Source organism: Haliotis rufescens, unplaced genomic scaffold, assembly GCF_023055435.1.
Source record: "Haliotis rufescens isolate VD_foot unplaced genomic scaffold, xgHalRufe1.0.p SCAF_33, whole genome shotgun sequence".
Classification (NCBI taxonomy): Eukaryota; Metazoa; Mollusca; class Gastropoda; order Lepetellida; family Haliotidae; genus Haliotis; species Haliotis rufescens.
Window position 1 is genome coordinate 3,204,599 of NW_025964035.1, and position 19,908 is coordinate 3,224,506.

General features: G+C 42.5%; 1 protein-coding gene across 2 annotated transcripts in view; it reads left to right on the plus strand.

Annotated features, from left to right (window-relative positions):
- LOC124117203 (mothers against decapentaplegic homolog 3-like) overlaps nt 1-17,787 on the plus strand; it is an 85,955-nt gene extending 68,168 nt beyond the window's left edge. The window contains exons 3-9 of one of the 2 annotated variants that reach the window (XM_048380861.1): nt 2,281-2,412; nt 3,099-3,158; nt 4,662-4,697; nt 5,458-5,685; nt 8,647-8,784; nt 12,595-12,739; nt 16,346-17,787. In XM_048380861.1, coding sequence (XP_048236818.1) covers nt 2,281-2,412; nt 3,099-3,158; nt 4,662-4,697; nt 5,458-5,685; nt 8,647-8,784; nt 12,595-12,739; nt 16,346-16,469 — 863 coding nt within the window. In that variant the 3' untranslated portion in view covers nt 16,470-17,787. The remainder of the gene's footprint in view (nt 1-2,280; nt 2,413-3,098; nt 3,159-4,661; nt 4,698-5,457; nt 5,686-8,646; nt 8,785-12,594; nt 12,740-16,345) is intronic. The other variant, XM_048380862.1, reaches the window with a different exon arrangement.
- Nucleotides 17,788-19,908: the final 2,121 nt, after the last annotated feature.

Below are 19,908 nucleotides of genomic sequence, written 5' to 3' on the forward strand. Positions count from 1 at the left end.
CCTTCCATCTCTTCCACTGACTATCAAGGAGAGTAGGGTAAAACATACCCTATCCCTTGGTTCAATCTGGAAGGCATCTGTTGACTGACATAGATGGAGAGGGCACGGGTCGCCAGTCGTCTAAGGCACTGCGATTTGCTCTGCAGATTTGTGTCCCTTGGGCATGCCAGAAACCTATGATTTATGGGTTCAAATACCGGTTCACCCGATTATGTTTCTAGGTTTGTCAGCATATAGGTTTGTTGTTGATAGTTGACAGATTTGGCCCGAGCGTTTCACAGGGATTTGGTTGTCTTTTGGTCCTCCTGAACCCAAATAGGTTTGTTGTTGATAGTTCTGCAAAAAGATTGAAGAGGCAGGTGAATGGCTTTGAAGTCTAGGGCCCACTTGCACAAAGTGTTCTTAGCGCTAAGACCGATGATAGTAACTCCTATACTTTAACATAGGGTTACGATAATCTTACGATAAGATGGCTTGTGCTAGTGGGCCAAGGGCTTTTGTGTGCAGTTCTTCTCCTACAGTGACCAGAAGCCACCTGCCATCATTTGCCCAAATATCACACCCCACCCTACTCCTGACACATCTGTTTGTTGTTTAACGTCGAACTCAGCAATATTGCAGGTATATGACGATAGTCTGTAAATAATCGAGTCTGAACCAGACAATCCAGTGATTGACATAATGAGCATCGATCTACCCAATTGGGATACTATGACCTGCATTAACCAAGTCAGCGAGCCTGACCACCCGATCCCGTTAGTTGCCTCTTATGACTAGTATGGGTTGCTGAAAACCAATCCTAACCCAGAATCTTCACACTACCAAAAAGATCGTCGAAATAAGGATCAAGGGAGAAAGCATGCATCAGTATGGGCACAGTTTACTACTAGCACCACCCATGCCTTTTTAACAGACTGTTTGAGGTTCATGTTGTCATAAAATCTCACTAAAGGGTTACTTATGAATTTTTATAGTTGTTACTCAAACACTGTGTGGTGGTAGAGGCCAGGATGAAGAAGGGCTTGTGGGTAATATTTTTTTTATGAGATCCCGCCACGCGAGATAAGGGTAACATATTTGTTTGTTGGTTAACACTGCACTGCAATATTCCAGCTATGTGACAGCGGCCTGTCAATTATTAAATCTGGACCAGACAATCCAGCTATTGGGAGATTGGATACAGACAAGCAATCTACGAGGCAACGAAACTGACCAACCAATCCATTAATTAAGAACTGCCTCAGAGGTGGTAAGGGGCGTATGTCTCCGAATCCCCACGGGGGGAGCTTAAAAGGTTGTGATGATAATATATGAGACACTAAGGCAGTGAAATTAGCAGTCTTAGAAGGTTAATTCAAGTCCTGTAAAACCCTCTTTGTTTGCCTGCTGAGCTCAAACTATGTGATCATGAATGACGTATTTGAGGGTTGCCTTTATATAATTTATGAGACACTAAGGCAGTGAAATAAGAAGTCTTAGAAGGTTAATTCAAGTCCTGTAAAACCCTCTTTGTTTGCCTGCTGAGCTCAAACTATATGATCATGAATGACGTATTTGAGGGTTGCCTTTATATAATTTATGAGACACTAAGGCAGTGAAATAAGAAGTCTTAGAAGGTTAATTCAAGTCCTGTAAAACCCTCTTTGTTTGCCTGCTAACAAACTGTTCAAACTATATGATCATGAATGATGTATTTGAGGGTTGCCCTTATTCCAGAGAGACTGTCTCAGCATCACATGTGACACTAATCACAACGTCTAGACCTAGAATAGAAACAGGCAACAGATTGTGAAGCACGCTCCTTGCTGGGCACAGTTATTGTAGAGCACAGTGCACTTGTGGCAGCATCGAGAAACAAACGTCAAGCCAGCCAAAAGTTTTATGATGCCTTCCTCATCTTGCCTTGGGGGAGAACGGGTGGCCCAGTCGTCTGAGGCGCTGCGATTCGCTCTGCAGAGTTGCGTACCTTGGGCACGCCAGAAACCTATGATTGTTAGTTCGAATCCCGGTTCGCCCCGATTATGTTTCTAGGTTTGTCAGCACCATTCCACATTTCCTCCCACATTAAGCTGACACGCCATGATATAACTGGAATAATGTTAAAAGCGGTGTTAAACCCAACTCACTCACTCATCTTACCTTGGGATATGGGCGAAGAAAGGCTGTAGTGAAAGGGGAAAAAATATCACTGGATGCCCTGAAAAGAAATTGTATTCTAACTTGAAGCAGTGACCAAAAAATAATTGTTTGACTGTAACTTATGTTCGACTTCCGTTGCAGTGCTGCCCCCTGTGCTGGTCCCACGACACACGGAGATCCCAGAGACCATCCCAAAGCTTGACGACTACGCCACAACTGTGCCCGAAAACACGGATTTCCCAGCAGGCATCAATGAAAACTTCAGTATACCCGGTAGGTCAAGGCCAAGGTCAAGGTCAAGGTCATCACTTTTGGCTGTTACAATCTTCCATGATCAGCTTCATGAACATCTGTCTTTGTGAAAAGAATATTTTAGTTTACGTTCGTCTACAATTGATGGCCCTGACTATATGATTCACCCCATAAATACAATAGTAATCTGTAATCAAGAGAGTCATTGAAATATTCTCAAAAGGCCTTCCACATTATTTTATTTATCAAAATAGTTGTATTTTAAAAAAAATAGGATGACAATTCAGGAAACATGGAGCGATTTGTGGTCCTTGACTTATGTTTTTGGACATTAAGCACTGTACTGCACATTTCCTCAGAAACCACTATGGATTCAAATTTTACAAGCTTGCCGTAACTGGTGACTATGCTTGTCTTAAGAGTCGACAAACAGTCGTCATCCTCTTTTACTCATTGGGGGCGGTCGGGTAGCCTAGTGGTTAAAGCGTTCGCTCGTCATGCCGAAGACCCGGGTTCGATTCCCGACATGGGTACAATGTGTGAAGCACATTTCTGGTGTCCCATGCTGCGATATTGCTGGAATATTGCTAAAAGCGGCGTAAAACCATACTCACTCACTCACTTACTTTTACTCATTGTGTATGGTTTTATATCAGGGCCCCCTTGTGTGGCAAATACGGTATTATGATTCCTTGTTTTGTCTGCAGACACGCCGCCATCAGGCTACATGAGCGAGGAGGGGGATACCACGGACAATTCTGGCATGGGTAAGTTCCACATCACAATAAGGATTTAATGGATGAAACGTAAAACAAAATATCCTGTTGTATGATGGCAGTTGCTTCTAAATCCAAATTGTTTTCATTGTTAACAGATGTTGTAAATGATGCACTTACTCACTCTAAATAATTCATGAGGAAAACGGGGGGGTCGGGTAGCCTAGTGGTTAAAGCGTTCGCTCGTCACGCCGAAGACCAGGGTTCAAATCCCAACATGGGTACAATGTGTGAAGCCCATTTGTGGTGTCCCCCGCTGTGATATTGCTGGAATATTGCTAAAAGCGGCGTAAAACCATACTCACTCACTCACTCATGAGGAAAACAAGAAAAGTTAATTTTTTGTACTTATCCTATCTCACTCTATGCATTTCTCCTTCTTCTTTCAATCTTTGTCGTCGCAATATGGCTGAAATAATGCCGATGCGACATTAAATTTTAACTCACTCACTCTCAATCTTGGTGTGGAAACATCCCAGAACAAAGTTTCCAGCTTGAAAAAACATAACACCCGAACACATCCCAGCATCACCATGGTCACCACCCAAACAAATAGGTCATGCACTGTAATCCTGTGCATAGCGACCAAGCCAAGCATGGTTGTGCTGGGACGTGTTCGAGTGTAATGTTTTATGAAGCTGGTAACTTTGTTTCCACACCAAGATGGAAAGAAGGAGATTGCATAGTGTGAGATAGGATAAGTATATGAATATACAATTTATTGTAAAATTTTCAATTTAAGGTAAATTTCACCCAAAAAATTATTGAAAAACTTTTATTTCTTTTGTTCCAAATAACCTTAGTTTCATTAAAAAATGCCATTGGATTTTTAGGCCCACTTGTAAAAAAGGGAAAAGATTTGTCTAGTTTGCAGAGTTGCATCCCTTAACTGTGCAAGGGTCTGCACATTCAATCCCCAATTAGAATGTTGTGCACACTCTGTGAGGAAAAACATACCTTCATCAGTGTTATAACTGTGGGCACGGATTACCCGTGGTCAATGTCACTGCAACTTTCTGTGCAGAGTTGCATCCCTTAGCCATGCCAGGATCTGCTGATCCTTTGTCTATCAGCACTTACTGAGCCCATGGGTTCTCATCAATCACCGGCATCACTTTGGGCCATCATCCCAACCATTTATCAATTCAACTCACTCACTCACTCACTCACTCACTCCCGTGAAGATTCCGGGGTAGAATGGGTCTTCAGCAACCCATGCCTGCCGTAAAAGGTGACTATGCTTGTCGTAAAAGGCAACTAACGGGATCGGGTGGTCAGGCTCGCTGACTTGGTTGATACATGTCATCAATCCCAATTGCGTGGAATGTCTGGTCCAGATTCGATTATTTACAGACCGCCGTCATATAGCTGGAATATTGCTGAGTGGGGCGTTAAACAACAAACCAACCAACTCACTCACTCACTCACTCACTCACTCACTCACTCACTCACTCACTCACTCACTCACTCTCAATGTTATTCCTGTTGTTTCAGATGGAATTGATGTGTCACCAAGTCCCCCTGCACTACGTAAGTAGATTCCTCCTCACATATGACATGACGTCCGGGGTAAAATTAGTCTTCAGCAACCCATGACAATAAATGGAATCGGGTTGTCGCTGACTTGTTTGGTGTATGACATCGTATCCTGTTTTTGTGGATCGTTGCTCATGATGTCAATCACTGGATTGTCTGGTCCAGACTTGATTATTTATAGACCGCCGTCATATAGCTGGAATATTGCTGAGTGCGGCGTTGAACAACAAACAAACAAACAAACATCTATATCTGTATCTGTATTTCTTTTTGTTTTCCTGCTGATGAATGAAAAGGTTTATATTGCCATTCATTGGCTGGTTGTGCAGAGTTGCGTCCCTTTATCACGCCAGAAACCTATGATCGTGGGTTCGAATCCCGGTTCGCCCCGATTATGTTTCTAGGTTTGTCAGCACCATACCCGTGCTCGTGGTTTTCACCGAAGTGGTAAACGTCTAAGACCTGCATCACTTCGGGCTTTCCTCCCACATTAAGCAGACATGCCGCGATATAACTGGAATACTGTTAAAGCGGCGTTAAACCCAACTCACTCACTCACTCATTATACAGGGGGAAAATCAGTGAGTGTTGTTTGTTCCACGTGATATGAGTGTTGTTTGTTCCACGTGATATGAGTGTTGTTTGTTCCACGTGATATGAGTGTTGTTTGTTCCACGTGATATGAGTGTTGTTTGTTCCACGTGATATGAGTGTTGTTTGTTCAACGTGATATGAGTGTTGTTTGTGGTTGCAGCAGCTGAGAACAACGACCTTCAGCCTGTCACCTACAAGGAGCCTGAGTTCTGGTGTTCCATCGCGTACTACGAGCTGAACACCCGAGTCGGTGAGACGTTCCACGCGTCACAGCCCTCGCTGACTGTCGACGGCTTCACGGACCCCTCCAACTCGGAGCGCTTCTGTCTGGGTCTTCTGTCTAACGTCAACCGCACACAGCAGGTGGAAATGACCAGACGACATATTGGTGGGTGTTTCTGTATTACCGTAATCGACATATTTTAATAAGCGCCCAGGGCGCTCTCAAAATAAGAAACAGGGGGCTCTGATGAGAATATATTTTTGGTAAAAGGGTTGAGACATCGAAAATTTGGTGGTTTATGCTGACAGCCTGAAATGATACAAAAGAAAAGTCTGTGCGTATCTTACACAACAGATATATATTTCCAGAATTTAATTGCCCATAATTAAGGGTGCATATAACACATGATTGCGTATTATACACGAATAAATAAGTCTAGTGTACATCATTCTCATTAAAATCAGATCTTAGTTCTCGCTACCGCTAAACAAAGATCTGAGGACATCCCATTAGGGGTCATGTCAGAACGACCTTTCATCCGACCAATCAGAGCTTCGCTTACCAGATCATGAAAGTGACAGCCGGAATGTGAATCTCATCATGCAACCTCGAAAACTTTTAAACGGGGTATTCCGAACGATAGTTATGGGCTTAACGACTGAATCTATACAATCTAGACCATCTATTAGCCATTGGAGAATGTTCTTTTGTTCAGGTTTCAATTTTTTAATCGAGAATTTGCCAAAATGTTTTGAAGCGTAGTCGCCAATTTGAAATTAGTGCAGTAAAGCATGAGAAAGCTGCCTTCTGATTGGCTAATGTCGAATTTTTGTCAGCAATTCCATTGGTAGGTCAGAATTCGCGAAAGGTCGGCCTGACGTGACCCATAATGGGATGTCCTCAGATCTTTGTTAAACGGCAGCGAGAGCTAAGATCTGATTTTAATGAGATTGAGTGTACACTGATCAATCGGAAGAGTGCTAATTGGGATTGTTCCCTAGCCAATACATTAGCAAATATCGCCGTGGGCGCTTATTACGTCGAATACAGTATATCCTGACAGAACCTATTTTCGAACAGTCAAGGTGGCATTGCTGATACTGTAAATTTTGAAATCAATGTGAGCGTGAATTAAATGTGAAAAATACGAGTGGTCTTTGCTCGCATTATTAAACATCGCATTTATATCAACAATAAGACATTTTGGATAGCAGGAATACCAACTTAGACATACGCTGAAAACAAACAACTATGTATTCCACTCCACTGTTTATTGAGCAGCACTTGTTACAAGTTTATAAACAATGTCATTCAAACACTACATCCTGTGAATTGTCACTGCTGGGTCAAGACAAGAGTTTGACTCACTTATGTCATCACTGATCACACCTGCAAGTCCAGACAGACGCCACCCACGCAACACAGTGTCTTTGTTCTTTGCGACTGCATCAAAGGCCGACACGAGCCAGCACGCACGTATTGTTATAGCTGAAGTACTTTCATCAGCACTAATAAGCGGTGCTATTTGGTTTGTGATTGGATTAATGTAAGGTTGGATTAAGGTGAGGATTCTCCTGTAAACCTGACAGAGGACATTTTCTTAAGATATATATCCACTGATGCTTGAGAGGAGGGTGGTGTCGCATTCATATTGAGTCGCATTCTTTTGGAGACGCATTTATTTCCAATTTACAATATTTCAAGGGATGAGAGAATCCAAACACAAGTTCTCCTTCATACCAGTAGATTTGTCTTCAACACATAGAATTCAGTTACATTCCGAAAGAAAACAAATTCCTTGATAAAAGGCGTGACCTTCCTTGCATCATCTGTAAACGTCCGCTGCACTCGAGTGACATCACCTATTTTTGAACACCTGATTGGTTTGGTACTTTCACGCATATTGTATGTATATTCATTTTAGTATACATGTTTGTTTTATGATCATATCGTCTCTCATAAGTCATTTTACGACTGGCCGTAAGTTTTACGCATGTTTTGATTTTATATGTATATTGTACAATGTACCTTATGGGTGAGACGCAAATAAATTATTGTCTGTCTGTACGGACGTGTTTTAGCAGACAGTTCTCGACATAATTCTTGCAGGTTGGCATTTAAACTCAACAAGTAATTAAAAGTTTGAAACCTGTTCACAAAATATGAATATTTGTCAAATCATGGTGTTCACACTATTTTACTCTTCCTCCTCATCATGACACGGGCACCAATGTCTGAATGACAACGGAATGTTCTGACAGGTATACAGTACTTCACATTAATGCAATGTTGACAGGCCGAAGGCGTGCATTCTCAAGTTGGCAGATTGATGATGTCACCTTCGTCATGACGTCACCCCTCTAGTAATAATGCGACACATCAATATAGTATACATCTGTTCAAAAATAGGTGTCGTTCAAAAATGAGTACTCGACGATAAAAAAATTAAAAAAAGAATATCGACCTCGGACTTCGTTCCTCCTTCTCAATGCTTTTTTGGGTCCATAAAAAAATATATTGACCTCATATAACATCTATAGTTGTTTTGTTATGTATACAAATGCAGATTCACCATTATCAAACGATGTTGGCTACAATAAGATTAAGAGGTTCCGACAAACGGAGACATCTGATTGGCTTAGGTCTGGGGAATACCACTTTCAGGGAATACCATTCTATTTTTGGTAACTTTAAGTAAATTATCAGACATGACTTGGAGTCATAAACTTTATATACTTTATGGATTCTTTTCAAATTTAAGGAACACTTTCTGTACTTAGTTTGATTTCAATCAGTGGATCTTCTGAGAAAACATTGTTGTTTTCATGTTCTGAACTTAGAAATATGTTGGAGTTGAAGATGGGGGTATTAGTAAGCCCTGCTCACTCTTTGCCCTGTTGTTTAGTTATTATGTCTCGATGCTGTCTCGCTGACATTCGTTCGTTCGGGTAGCCTAGTGGTTAAAGCGTTCGCTCGTCACGCCGAAGACCCGGGTTCGATTCCTGACATGGGTACAATGTGTGAAGCCCATTTAAGGTGTCCCCGCCGTGATATTGCTGGAATATTGCTGAAAGCAGCGTAAATCCAAACTCACTGTTGCTGACAGACTGTTGGGTTTTGTTCCAGGTAAAGGCGTGCGTCTGTACTACATCGGAGGGGAAGTGTTTGCCGAGTGTCTCAGTGAGAATGCTGTGTTTGTACAGAGCCCCAACTGCAACCAGCGCTACGGCTGGCATCCCGCCACTGTCTGCAAGATACCACCAGGTGAGTCCTGCAGCCTCTCTGGGAACACTCGGGACACCGGGAACATTTGTGACACTGTCAAACTAGTGAGGGAACACTCGGGACACACCAGGAACATTTATGACACTGTCAAACTACTGAGAGAACACTCGGGACACAGGGAACATTTATGGCACTGTCAAACTACTGAGGGAACACTCGGGACACACCGGGAACATTTATGACACTGTCAAACTACTGAGGGAACACTTGGGACACACCGGGAACATTTGTGACACTGTCAAACTACTGAGGGAACACTCAGGGCACACCGGGAACATTTGTGACACTGTCAAACTCCTGAGGGAACACTCGGGGCACACCAGGAACATTTGTGACACTGTCAAACTACTGAGAGAAAAGTCTGGACACACCGGGAACATTATGACACTGTCAAACTACTGAGAGAAAAGTCTGGACACACCGGGAACATTATGACACTGTCAAACTACTGAGGGAACACTCGGGACACAGGGAACATTTATGACACTGTCAAACTACTGAGGGAACACTCGGGACACACCGGGAACATTTATGACACTGTCAAACTACTGAGGGAAGACTTGGGACACACCGGGAACATTTGTGACACTGTCAAACTACTGAGGGAACACTCAGGGCACACCGGGAACATTTGTGACACTGTCAAACTCCTGAGGGAACACTCGGGGCACACCAGGAACATTTGTGACACTGTCAAACTACTGAGAGAAAAGTCTGGACACACCGGGAACATTATGACACTGTCAAACTACTGAGAGAAAAGTCTGGACACACCGGGAACATTATGACACTGTCAAACTACTGAGAGAAAAGTCTGGACACACCGGGAACATTATGACACTGTCAAACTACTGAGGGAACACTCGGGACACAGGGAACATTTATGACACTGTCAAACTACTGAGGGAACACTCGGGACACACCGGGAACATTTATGACACTGTCAAACTACTGAGGGAAGACTTGGGACACACCGGGAACATTTGTGACACTGTCAAACTACTGAGGGAACACTCAGGGCACACCGGGAACATTTGTGACACTGTCAAACTCCTGAGGGAACACTCGGGGCACACCAGGAACATTTGTGACACTGTCAAACTACTGAGAGAAAAGTCTGGACACACCGGGAACATTATGACACTGTCAAACTACTGAGAGAAAAGTCTGGACACACCGGGAACATTATGACACTGTCAAACTACTGAGGGAACACTCGGGACACCGGGAACATTTGTGACACTGTCAAACTACTGAGAGAACACTCGGGACACCGGGAACATTTGTGACACTGTCAAACTACTGAGGGAACACTCGGGACACCGGGAACATTTGTGACACTGTCAAACTACTGAGAGAAAAGTCTGGACACACCGGGAACATTATGACACTGTCAAACTACTGAGGGAACACTCGGGACACCGGGAACATTTGTGACACTGTCAAACTCCTGAGAGAACACTCGGGACACCGGGAACATTTGTGACACTGTCAAACTACTGAGGGAACACTCGGGACACCGGGAACATTTATGACACTGTCAAACTACTGAGAGAAAAGTCTGGACACACCGGGAACATTATGACACTGTCAAACTACTGAGAGAAAAGTCTGGACACACCGGGAACATTATGACACTGTCAAACTACTGAGAGAACACTCGGGACACCGGGAACATTTGTGACACTGTCAAACTACTGAGAGAAAAGTCTGGACACACCGGGAACATTTTGACACTGTCAAACTACTGAGAGAAAAGTCTGGACACACCGGGAACATTATGACACTGTCAAACTACTGAGGGAACACTCGGGACACCGGGAACATTTGTGACACTGTCAAACTACTGAGAGAACACTCGGGACACCGGGAACATTTATGACACTGTCAAACTACTGAGAGAACACTCAGGACACCGGGAACATTTATGACACTGTCAAACTACTGAGAGAAAAGTCTGGACACACCGGGAACATTATGACACTGTCAAACTACTGAGAGAAAAGTCTGGACACACCGGGAACATTATGACACTGTCAAACTACTGAGGGAACACTCGGGACACCGGGAACATTTGTGACACTGTCAAACTACTGAGAGAAAAGTCTGGACACACCGGGAACATTATGACACTGTCAAACTACTGAGAGAAAAGTCTGGACACACCGGGAACATTATGACACTGTCAAACTACTGAGAGAACACTCGGGACACCGGGAACATTTGTGACACTGTCAAACTACTGAGGGAACACTCGGGACACCGGGAACGTTTGTGACACTGTCAAACTACTGAGAGAACACTCAGGACACACCGGGAACATTTATGACACTGTCAAACTACTGAGGGAACACTCAGGGCACACCAGGAACATTTGTGACACTGTCAAACTACTGAGGGAACACTGGGGCCACACCGGGAACATTTGTGACACTGTCAAACTACAAAGAGAACACTCGGGGCACACAGGGAACATATATGACACTGTCAAACTACTGAGAGAACACTCGGGGCACACCGGGAACATTATGACACTGTCAAACTACTGAGAGAACACTCGGGACACCGGGAACATTTGTGACACTGTCAAACTACTGAGAGAAAAGTCTGGACACACCGGGAACATTTTGACACTGTCAAACTACTGAGAGAAAAGTCTGGACACACCGGGAACATTATGACACTGTCAAACTACTGAGGGAACACTCGGGACACCGGGAACATTTGTGACACTGTCAAACTACTGAGGGAACACTCGGGACACCGGGAACATTTATGACACTGTCAAACTACTGAGAGAAAAGTCTGGACACACCGGGAACATTATGACACTGTCAAACTACTGAGAGAAAAGTCTGGACACACCGGGAACATTTGTGACACTGTCAAACTACTGAGGGAACACTCGGGGCACACAGGGAACATTTGTGACACTGTCAAACTCCTGAGGGAACACTTGGGACACACCGGGAACATTTGTGACACTGTCAAACTACAAAGAGAACACTCGGGGCACACAGGGAACATTTGTGACACTGTCAAACTACTGAGAGAACACTCGGGACACACCGGGAACATTTATGACACTGTCAAACAAATGTTGTGGGAACATCTTGGAATAACTCGGGAACACTCTGAGAAACACCTCGGGACAGTTTGGGAGCATATTTGGCCCCATTGTAACACTCGGAGAATACAAGGGGGACAACTCTGCAACAATTTGGGAACACATTGCAACGTTCTGGGAACACATTGGGGCACTCTATGCATGGCAGAGTAAGCTTATAAATGGCTGATGCTCAGGGCCTAGAGGATGTGCTGATGTCCAAGAAACATCTTGGTTTTATTTATTAGCCTCAGGATGTCTGCACAACTCAAACTGTCGTGTATTGGATGCATCGAGTAATCAGGTTTGATGGCTTCATTGATCGTGTGTCAACATACCCCAGAGGCATGGATTGAGGCTCATGATGTCAACCATTGGTTCGGTCCGGTCTATTCATGTTTCTTTACAGACATCCATCATGTTTGTTTGTTTGTTTCTTGTTTAATGCCGCACTCGGCAATATTCCAGCTTTATGACAACGGTCTGTAAATAATCGAGTCTGGACCGGACAATCCAGTGATTGGTATCATGAGCATCGATGTCCGCAAATGGGATATGATGACATGCATCAACCAAGTCAGCGAGCCTGACCATCATGTAGCTGTGTGCAACATTACACAGCAAACAAAAGAAGACCTGTGTTTGAAGTAGCCATTCAGATATGATTGATGTCTTTGTTCCAGGGTGTAATCTGAAGATATTCAACAACCAGGAGTTTGCAGCCCTCCTGGCCCAGTCTGTCAACCAAGGGTTCGAGTCTGTGTATCAGCTCACACGCATGTGTACCATCAGGATGAGCTTTGTCAAAGGCTGGGGTGCAGAGTATAGGTAATGTCCTTGTACCATCATGATGAGCTTTGTCAAAGGCTGGGGCACAGAGTATAGGTAATGTCCTTGTACCATCAGGATGAGCTTTGTCAAAGGCTGGGGCACAGAGTATAGGTAATGTCCTTGTACCATCAGGATGAGCTTTGTCAAAGGCTGGGGCACAGAGTATAGGTAATGTCCTTGTACCATCAGGATGAGCTTTGTCAAAGGCTGGGGCACAGAGTATAGGTAATGTCCTTGTACCATCAGGATGAGCTTTGTCAAAGGCTGGGGCACAGAGTATAGGTAATGTCCTTGTACCATCAGGATGAGCTTTGTCAAAGGCTGGGGCACAGAGTATAGGTAATGTCCTTGTACCATCAGGATGAGCATTGTCAAAGGCTGGGGCACAGAGTATAGGTAATGTCCTTGTACCATCAGGATGAGCTTTGTCAAAGTCTTGGGCACAGGATATGGGTAATGTCCTTGTACCATCTCACACGCATGTGTACCATCAGGATGAGCTTTGTCAAAGGCTGGGGCACAGAGTATAGGTAATGTCCTTGTACCATCATGATGAGCTTTGTCAAAGGCTGGGGCACAGAGTATAGGTAATGTCCTTGTACCATCAGGATGAGCTTTGTCAAAGGCTGGGGCACAGAGTATAGGTAATGTCCTTGTACCATCTCACACGCATGTGTACCATCAGGATTAGCTTTGTCAAAGTCTTGGGCACAGGATATGGGTACCGTATATGACCGCGGATAAGCCGACCCCGTAGATAAGCCGAGGTGTTAACTTGACCATTGAAATATGAAAGAAAATGATATGATCCGCAGATAAGCCGAACCAGGAATTGAAAGGCAAAAAACACTGCGAAGTCGGACTGCAAGACATGTGCCGGTACTCGCAGATATTCAAAAATATAAGATGAAAAACGTCGTATTTATATTGAAAAAGTCATTATTATTTCTAATAAAGATTTAACAAACCAGTCATCCACTTTCATAATGTGGAAAGCTGTTTCTCGTGGGTTTTTTTAATCTCATAATGATCGTTATATGTTGCCATCAACAACGAAGCGCCATTTTGTGAATCGGTGTATATAGAATTATGAACCCGTGAGAAAATATATCGGCTAGAGCGAAGACTCGCAGTTTGAATTCAGCATCGTAAGCATGGCGTTTTCGTTTCAAACTCATGATGAGAATGTCAGGCAGTAAAAATATACTTTTTATAACTTTTATAATCCCCTTTACACCACTATTGTATGTTAATCCAATTGAATTAAATAAACTATCATACTATGAACACATTGAATGACCATCACTTACTCACAGGCTTCTCCAGTTTATTAAACTAATCTCTCGAAAACAAAGGAATTAAGCCCCTACTCCCAACACGATCGCTAAGCACCCACAACTTGAAAATGTTTGTGTAAACAACATGACAATACCAATCGGCCCGTTATTATCAATGCTCATTTCCTTGTGTACCGTGTTGCTTTTTAAACAACAGGAAGCAATCACAGTGGTCACCATTTGTGACGTCACAGGAAACAGCTGATCACATGTTTTTGCAAATGGCGAACGGAATAACTCGCCGATACAGTTGTTTATTTGCCTCTTTCAATAAAGGTAGACACTTGTTCACTATCAATTTATGAACTTTGCAAAAGTACGTAATAGCTATTGGCGATTTCATCTGGGGATTATATATTATAGCTGTGAATTACATATATTGTTACATGTAAAGATCGTGGAGTTTACGAAGAACGATAAACTTTGAACATTCAATTGAAAACTTATTATCGGAAGTAGTAACATGCATAACATTTTTTTAATAATGACAACATTGGTGTATAATAATAACTTTATTGATAATTTATAACAATAATGGCTCTAGTCGTGGCAACTTCCAAACTTTCAGGAAGTTGTGATCTATCGGACCGTCATTCAGGCGATGTTTCTGACAGATCACGATCTGAAAAATACTATCATGAAAGTGTATCCCGTGGATAAGCCGACCCCTTTCTACAGAATCTTTTTTCTGGTCCTCAAAATTCGGCTTATACGCGGTCATATACGGTAATGTCCATTCACCATTGAGTGAGTGAGTATGGTTTTACGCCGCTTTTAGCAATATTCCAGCAATATCAAGGCGGGGGACACCAGAATGGGCTTCACACCTTGTACCCATGTCAGGAATCGAACCCGGGTCTTCGGCGAGACGAGCAAACGCTTTAACCACTAGGCTACCCGACCGCCCCCATTCACCATTGACACAAAGCTTTGTCTGATGTATGGAGTAAATGTTAATATGATCACCATCATGATTATTATGCTGTGCAAGGCAACATTAAACTCAACCAACTGACTCAAGGGCTCATACATGGTCCTATGACCCATAATCAGTGTATGTGCTGACATCCTTAAATTTTCTTCATTTTTCTCAAATTAAAGACCCCTAAGTTTAAACTTTCTAACAAAAGGATTTGTGAAAAAAATAACAATCGCAGGCCTAATGTCGAACACTGCATAGTATTCCCATCAATTTGAAACTGTGTTCGGTGTGAAAGTTGATTTTTATTTCAGACGTCATCACAATATTGCTGAAATACAGCCAATGAGGGCCCAGTTGCCAAGGCAACGCAATTTGCTGTGCAGAGTTTCATTCGTTGGTCACAGCAGAAACCCTTGATCGTGGGTTTGAATCCCGGTCCGTCATGATTATGTTTCTGGGTTTGTCAGCACCACACTAAAGTTTCATCAAAGTGAGGAATGTCTGAGACCCGCATCACTTTGGGCTTTCCTCACACATTAAGCTGACATGCTGCGATACAACTTGATTAATGTTCGAGGTGGCATTAAACCCAACTCACTCACTCACTCACTCACAGCCATCAGGACTGTACATTTTAACTCACGCTTGTTCTAGACATCACACTTTCATCGCCAGGGTACTAGGGCTGGGACGAATCCAAATTTACTACCCGAGTACCCACCCCTCTATTACCCGACCCTACCCGGGTACCCGCTGTAGGTCTCAGGGGATAGGTGCAAACTGTCCTGTGGGTACCCGGGTCCTACTCAGGATCCACCCGACCCGAGTACCCGAGTTACCCGTCCCAGCCCCAGCCCTACAGAACACCCTGATAGAAATATTCTGCAATGTTATTGAAATTGTCCAATTTGCCAATAACTGGGCCATTTTTGTCAGCATGTTGACTGCCTCCGTGGTCTAGTGGTAGAGCGTTCGCCCAGGGAGAGCGGAAAGTCTGGGGTTCGATCCCCGACGGCATCATACCAAAAGACGTTAAGAGATGGTACTTTTTGTCACCATGTCTGTCGCTCGGCATTAAGGGGCTAAAACAAGGACTGGTCAGCTCGGAGTCAGTATACTGTGTCTGAGTGGGGTATTCATGTTGAGCTGCGGCATGGTATCTCAGTGAGCTAGCACTATAAATCGGCATCAGTCCGGACTAGTACAAGCAGCCACACACACACACCCATGTGCATGCATGTCGCTATGTAAGTGCAATAATCTTGGACGCGACGTTAAACCCCATTTCACCTCACCTCACCTGTCAGCATGCTGCAGACTAAAGTTTACTGGTTTTCCTTTCAGACGCCAGACAGTCACCAGCACGCCCTGTTGGATAGAAATCCACCTGAACGGTCCTCTACAGTGGCTTGATCGAGTCCTCACGCAAATGGGATCGCCTGGACTCCCATGTTCCAGCATGTCCTAGATAATCACCTCCAGGGGTCAAGGTCAGGGTCATTGTTGTGACCTCAGAGGTCAAAGCAAGGTCAAGTGCAGTTTTTCACCCAGCTTGTGACCTGTAGAGGTCAGGTCGTTGTCATGACCTTAGAGGTCAAAGCAAGGTCAAGTGCATTTTTTCCCCAGCTTTGTGACCTATAGAGGTCAAAACACAGGTCGTGACATTGAGAGGTCATATATATTGGCGAAAAGACAACACCACCTCTCCCAAGTGAAGACTATTTCTTGTGAATGCTGCAAACATTCAGTGATTTTTTTGATACCGGTGAAGTGAGACCTATTGGTTTGTGTGAAGTGGAAAGAAACATGGAGACATGACCGAGCGACTTTTGTACAGAATGATTAAGTCCAACGCTGGAGGACAGACTGCGAACAAGTCATTGACCATGGTTTCATCGTCCCGGCACTGTGTCTCCCTGCTGCTTCATTATATAATTATGAATATATATATACATCATAGATTTCTAGCGCGTTATGCAGTATGCCAAAAACTTTCTCGAAATCTACTGATTCTGAATCAGTTTCCTTGGATACCACATCACGGCTGCTGTCGCCAAGGTAACATTCTTCAGTGAGATTATGTTTCTTTGTTTTCTGTCTTGCAACAAGTCTGTGCTTTTTGATGTATCTGGGGATTTCATCAAAAGTTGTCTGTGGACAATTTAGCCAGTTACCTTGGTTATCACCTTATGTTTTGTTGCCATGGCTTCAGTGTCGCCATGGTTACAAAAGTTTGTGTTTTTTCATGATCAGCCATGGATTGCCATGAATCTTCATGCAGATGGTCAGGTTCCCAGGATATATTTTTTTTGGCACCATGATAGTCGTTATGTCCAATCACGCTACCACACAAACTAAACCTAGCCCCCAGACCTTTAAAGAACAAACCCCCATTCTTTTCAACCCTTCAGATCTTTACCCTAGGGGTGAAGCCATACTGGGTGCATCATGAGTTTTCAAGAAATGATACCATACGCGATATTTCTTTTTCTGTATAGATACAAGACGATTCATTTGCTAAAACAAATGACTCACTACTTGTTTAATGACCCCCAGAGGTTTTGTCAGTCAAATACCGCAAAATGTAATGTATTTGGCGCTTCAAGTTCTTTACTAAAAATAACTGCTACGAACATGTGTCTACAGTTAGCTTTTCCTTTTGAACCTGCTCTGAATATTTATCGCCAAGCTGTTTCCATGCGATTTGACGTAAATATGCGTATCACTATTCTTGTATCATGACCTATGTATCATGATATGTATCGTATCCTATATATCATGATATGTATCATATAGTGACCTATATATCATGATATGTATCATAGCCTATGTATCATATGTATCGTATCATGACCTATATATCATGTATGCATCGTATCGTGACCTATATATCATGATATGTATCATATCGTGACCTGTGTTTCATGATATTCATCGTATCATGACCTATGTATCATGATATTCATCGTATCATGACCTATATATCATGATATGTATCGTATTGTGACCTATGTATCATGTTATGTATTGTATCATGACCTATGTATCATGATATGTATCATATCGTGACCTGTGTTTCATGATATGCATCATATCATGACCTATGGATCATGATATATATTGTATCATGACCTATATACCATGATATCTATCTATCATGACCTATGTATCATATGTATCATATCGTAACCTGTGTTTCATGATATGCATCGTATCATGACCTATGTATCATGATATGTATCGTATCGTGACCTGTGTTTCATGATATGCATCGTATCGTGACTTATGTATCGTATCATGTCTCATGTATCATGATATGTATCATATCGTGACCTATGTATCATGATATGTATCGTATTGTGACCTCAGTGTATGGCTTCACCTCTGTTTCACAGTCAGCTCTTTGTAGGCTCCTGACAGGCTGCACCAACTATAACTGTTTCTCAGGCACAATTTTGTTCAAAATTAAGATGGTGGTAGGACTTTTTGTATATATCATTTTTTATATCTATCATTTTTCCCCAACAAGAATCCCAACAAACCCATCTGGGCACACATGGGACTCAGTGGGGCTCAATAATTCAATGTCAGTTGTCAAACAGTCATTTCATGATAACCGAATAAGTTTCATATGACGTGGGAAATATGAATCTTTTTTGTTTTATTGGCAAAAAAAATGACCGATGCACAGGATTTGAATTTCTTCTCTGATGCCAAAGAAATATTTATTATATATTTTTTAGCGTAAGGTATGCAGGGATGTCGGAACAACTCAAACTGTCGTGTATCGGAGACCTTCCACAGCATGTTTGGAGTCAAGCTTTAGCTAAAACAAAATGACTTGGGTGAGAATCTTAAGACTAAGAGTCAAATCATCAAAAATTGGTGTTATATATGGAATAAAAAATAAATTAATTCCCATTTTACAGCAACAGTGAATGACAGTAGCATCAAAACATTCTTTGAACGATGACATCACTGCATTGTAACCTCATGCATGTTAGGAACTGAGTGAAATACGTAAAAATGCACATCGTAACTATTTTCTAAAAACGCTAGCACACTAGCATGAAGAAATTATGTTTTCTCGTAGAAGAATGTTTTACCTATATGTGTTAAAAATATTTTTAAAAGTTTAATATTATTAAATATACTATTATGCAAAACTGTGAATGATTTCACTACGAGTCTCTACTGTTTTCGGTGCGGTAGTTGATAAGTGCGGCTAGTGCAATAAAAGAAACACAAACCTCATAGTCTTAATTTGAATGTAACGTCATCTAGATTTTAAAATTTAAAATTTTAATTTAAAAGTTAAATACTCTGGATACAGACCAGCTGATAACCTTAAGTACTTTAGGATAGTTTTAGAAACAGTCGGTCTAGTTACAGCTGGCAAAGTGTCGTGTAAGGAACGGTACCCCCATACTTGGGATGGTCAAGGAATGGTCAAGGCAGTCAGTCATCTAAGGCACAGCGACTCTCAGCGGACAGTTCTGTCCGTTCGTTTGGCCAGATCACTATTATCATTGGTTCGAATTCCAGAATCGGTGTGCTTGTGGGTTTTACCAAAGTGGTATACATCTGCGACCTACATCACTTTGGCCTTCCTTTTGCTGTCTAGCCGACATGCCATCATATGACATAAATACTGTTCAAAGCAGCCACAATAAATTGATTGATAATGTAACCAATAAATTGGTTTAAATTTGTTGTAAAGATGGTGGATTCTGATTAATCCTGAATCAGATTGAGGGGAAACCTATCTCCTCTCCCCCCACTAAATGTTTCTTATCAAATCAGATTTAAAAAATACCATGGTCCGTTTTTATTTGTTAAGCAGATTTTTGTGTACATGGTTTTGTTTCCAAACAGACAACCAGAAACACTAAAATTAGAGTGAGAAT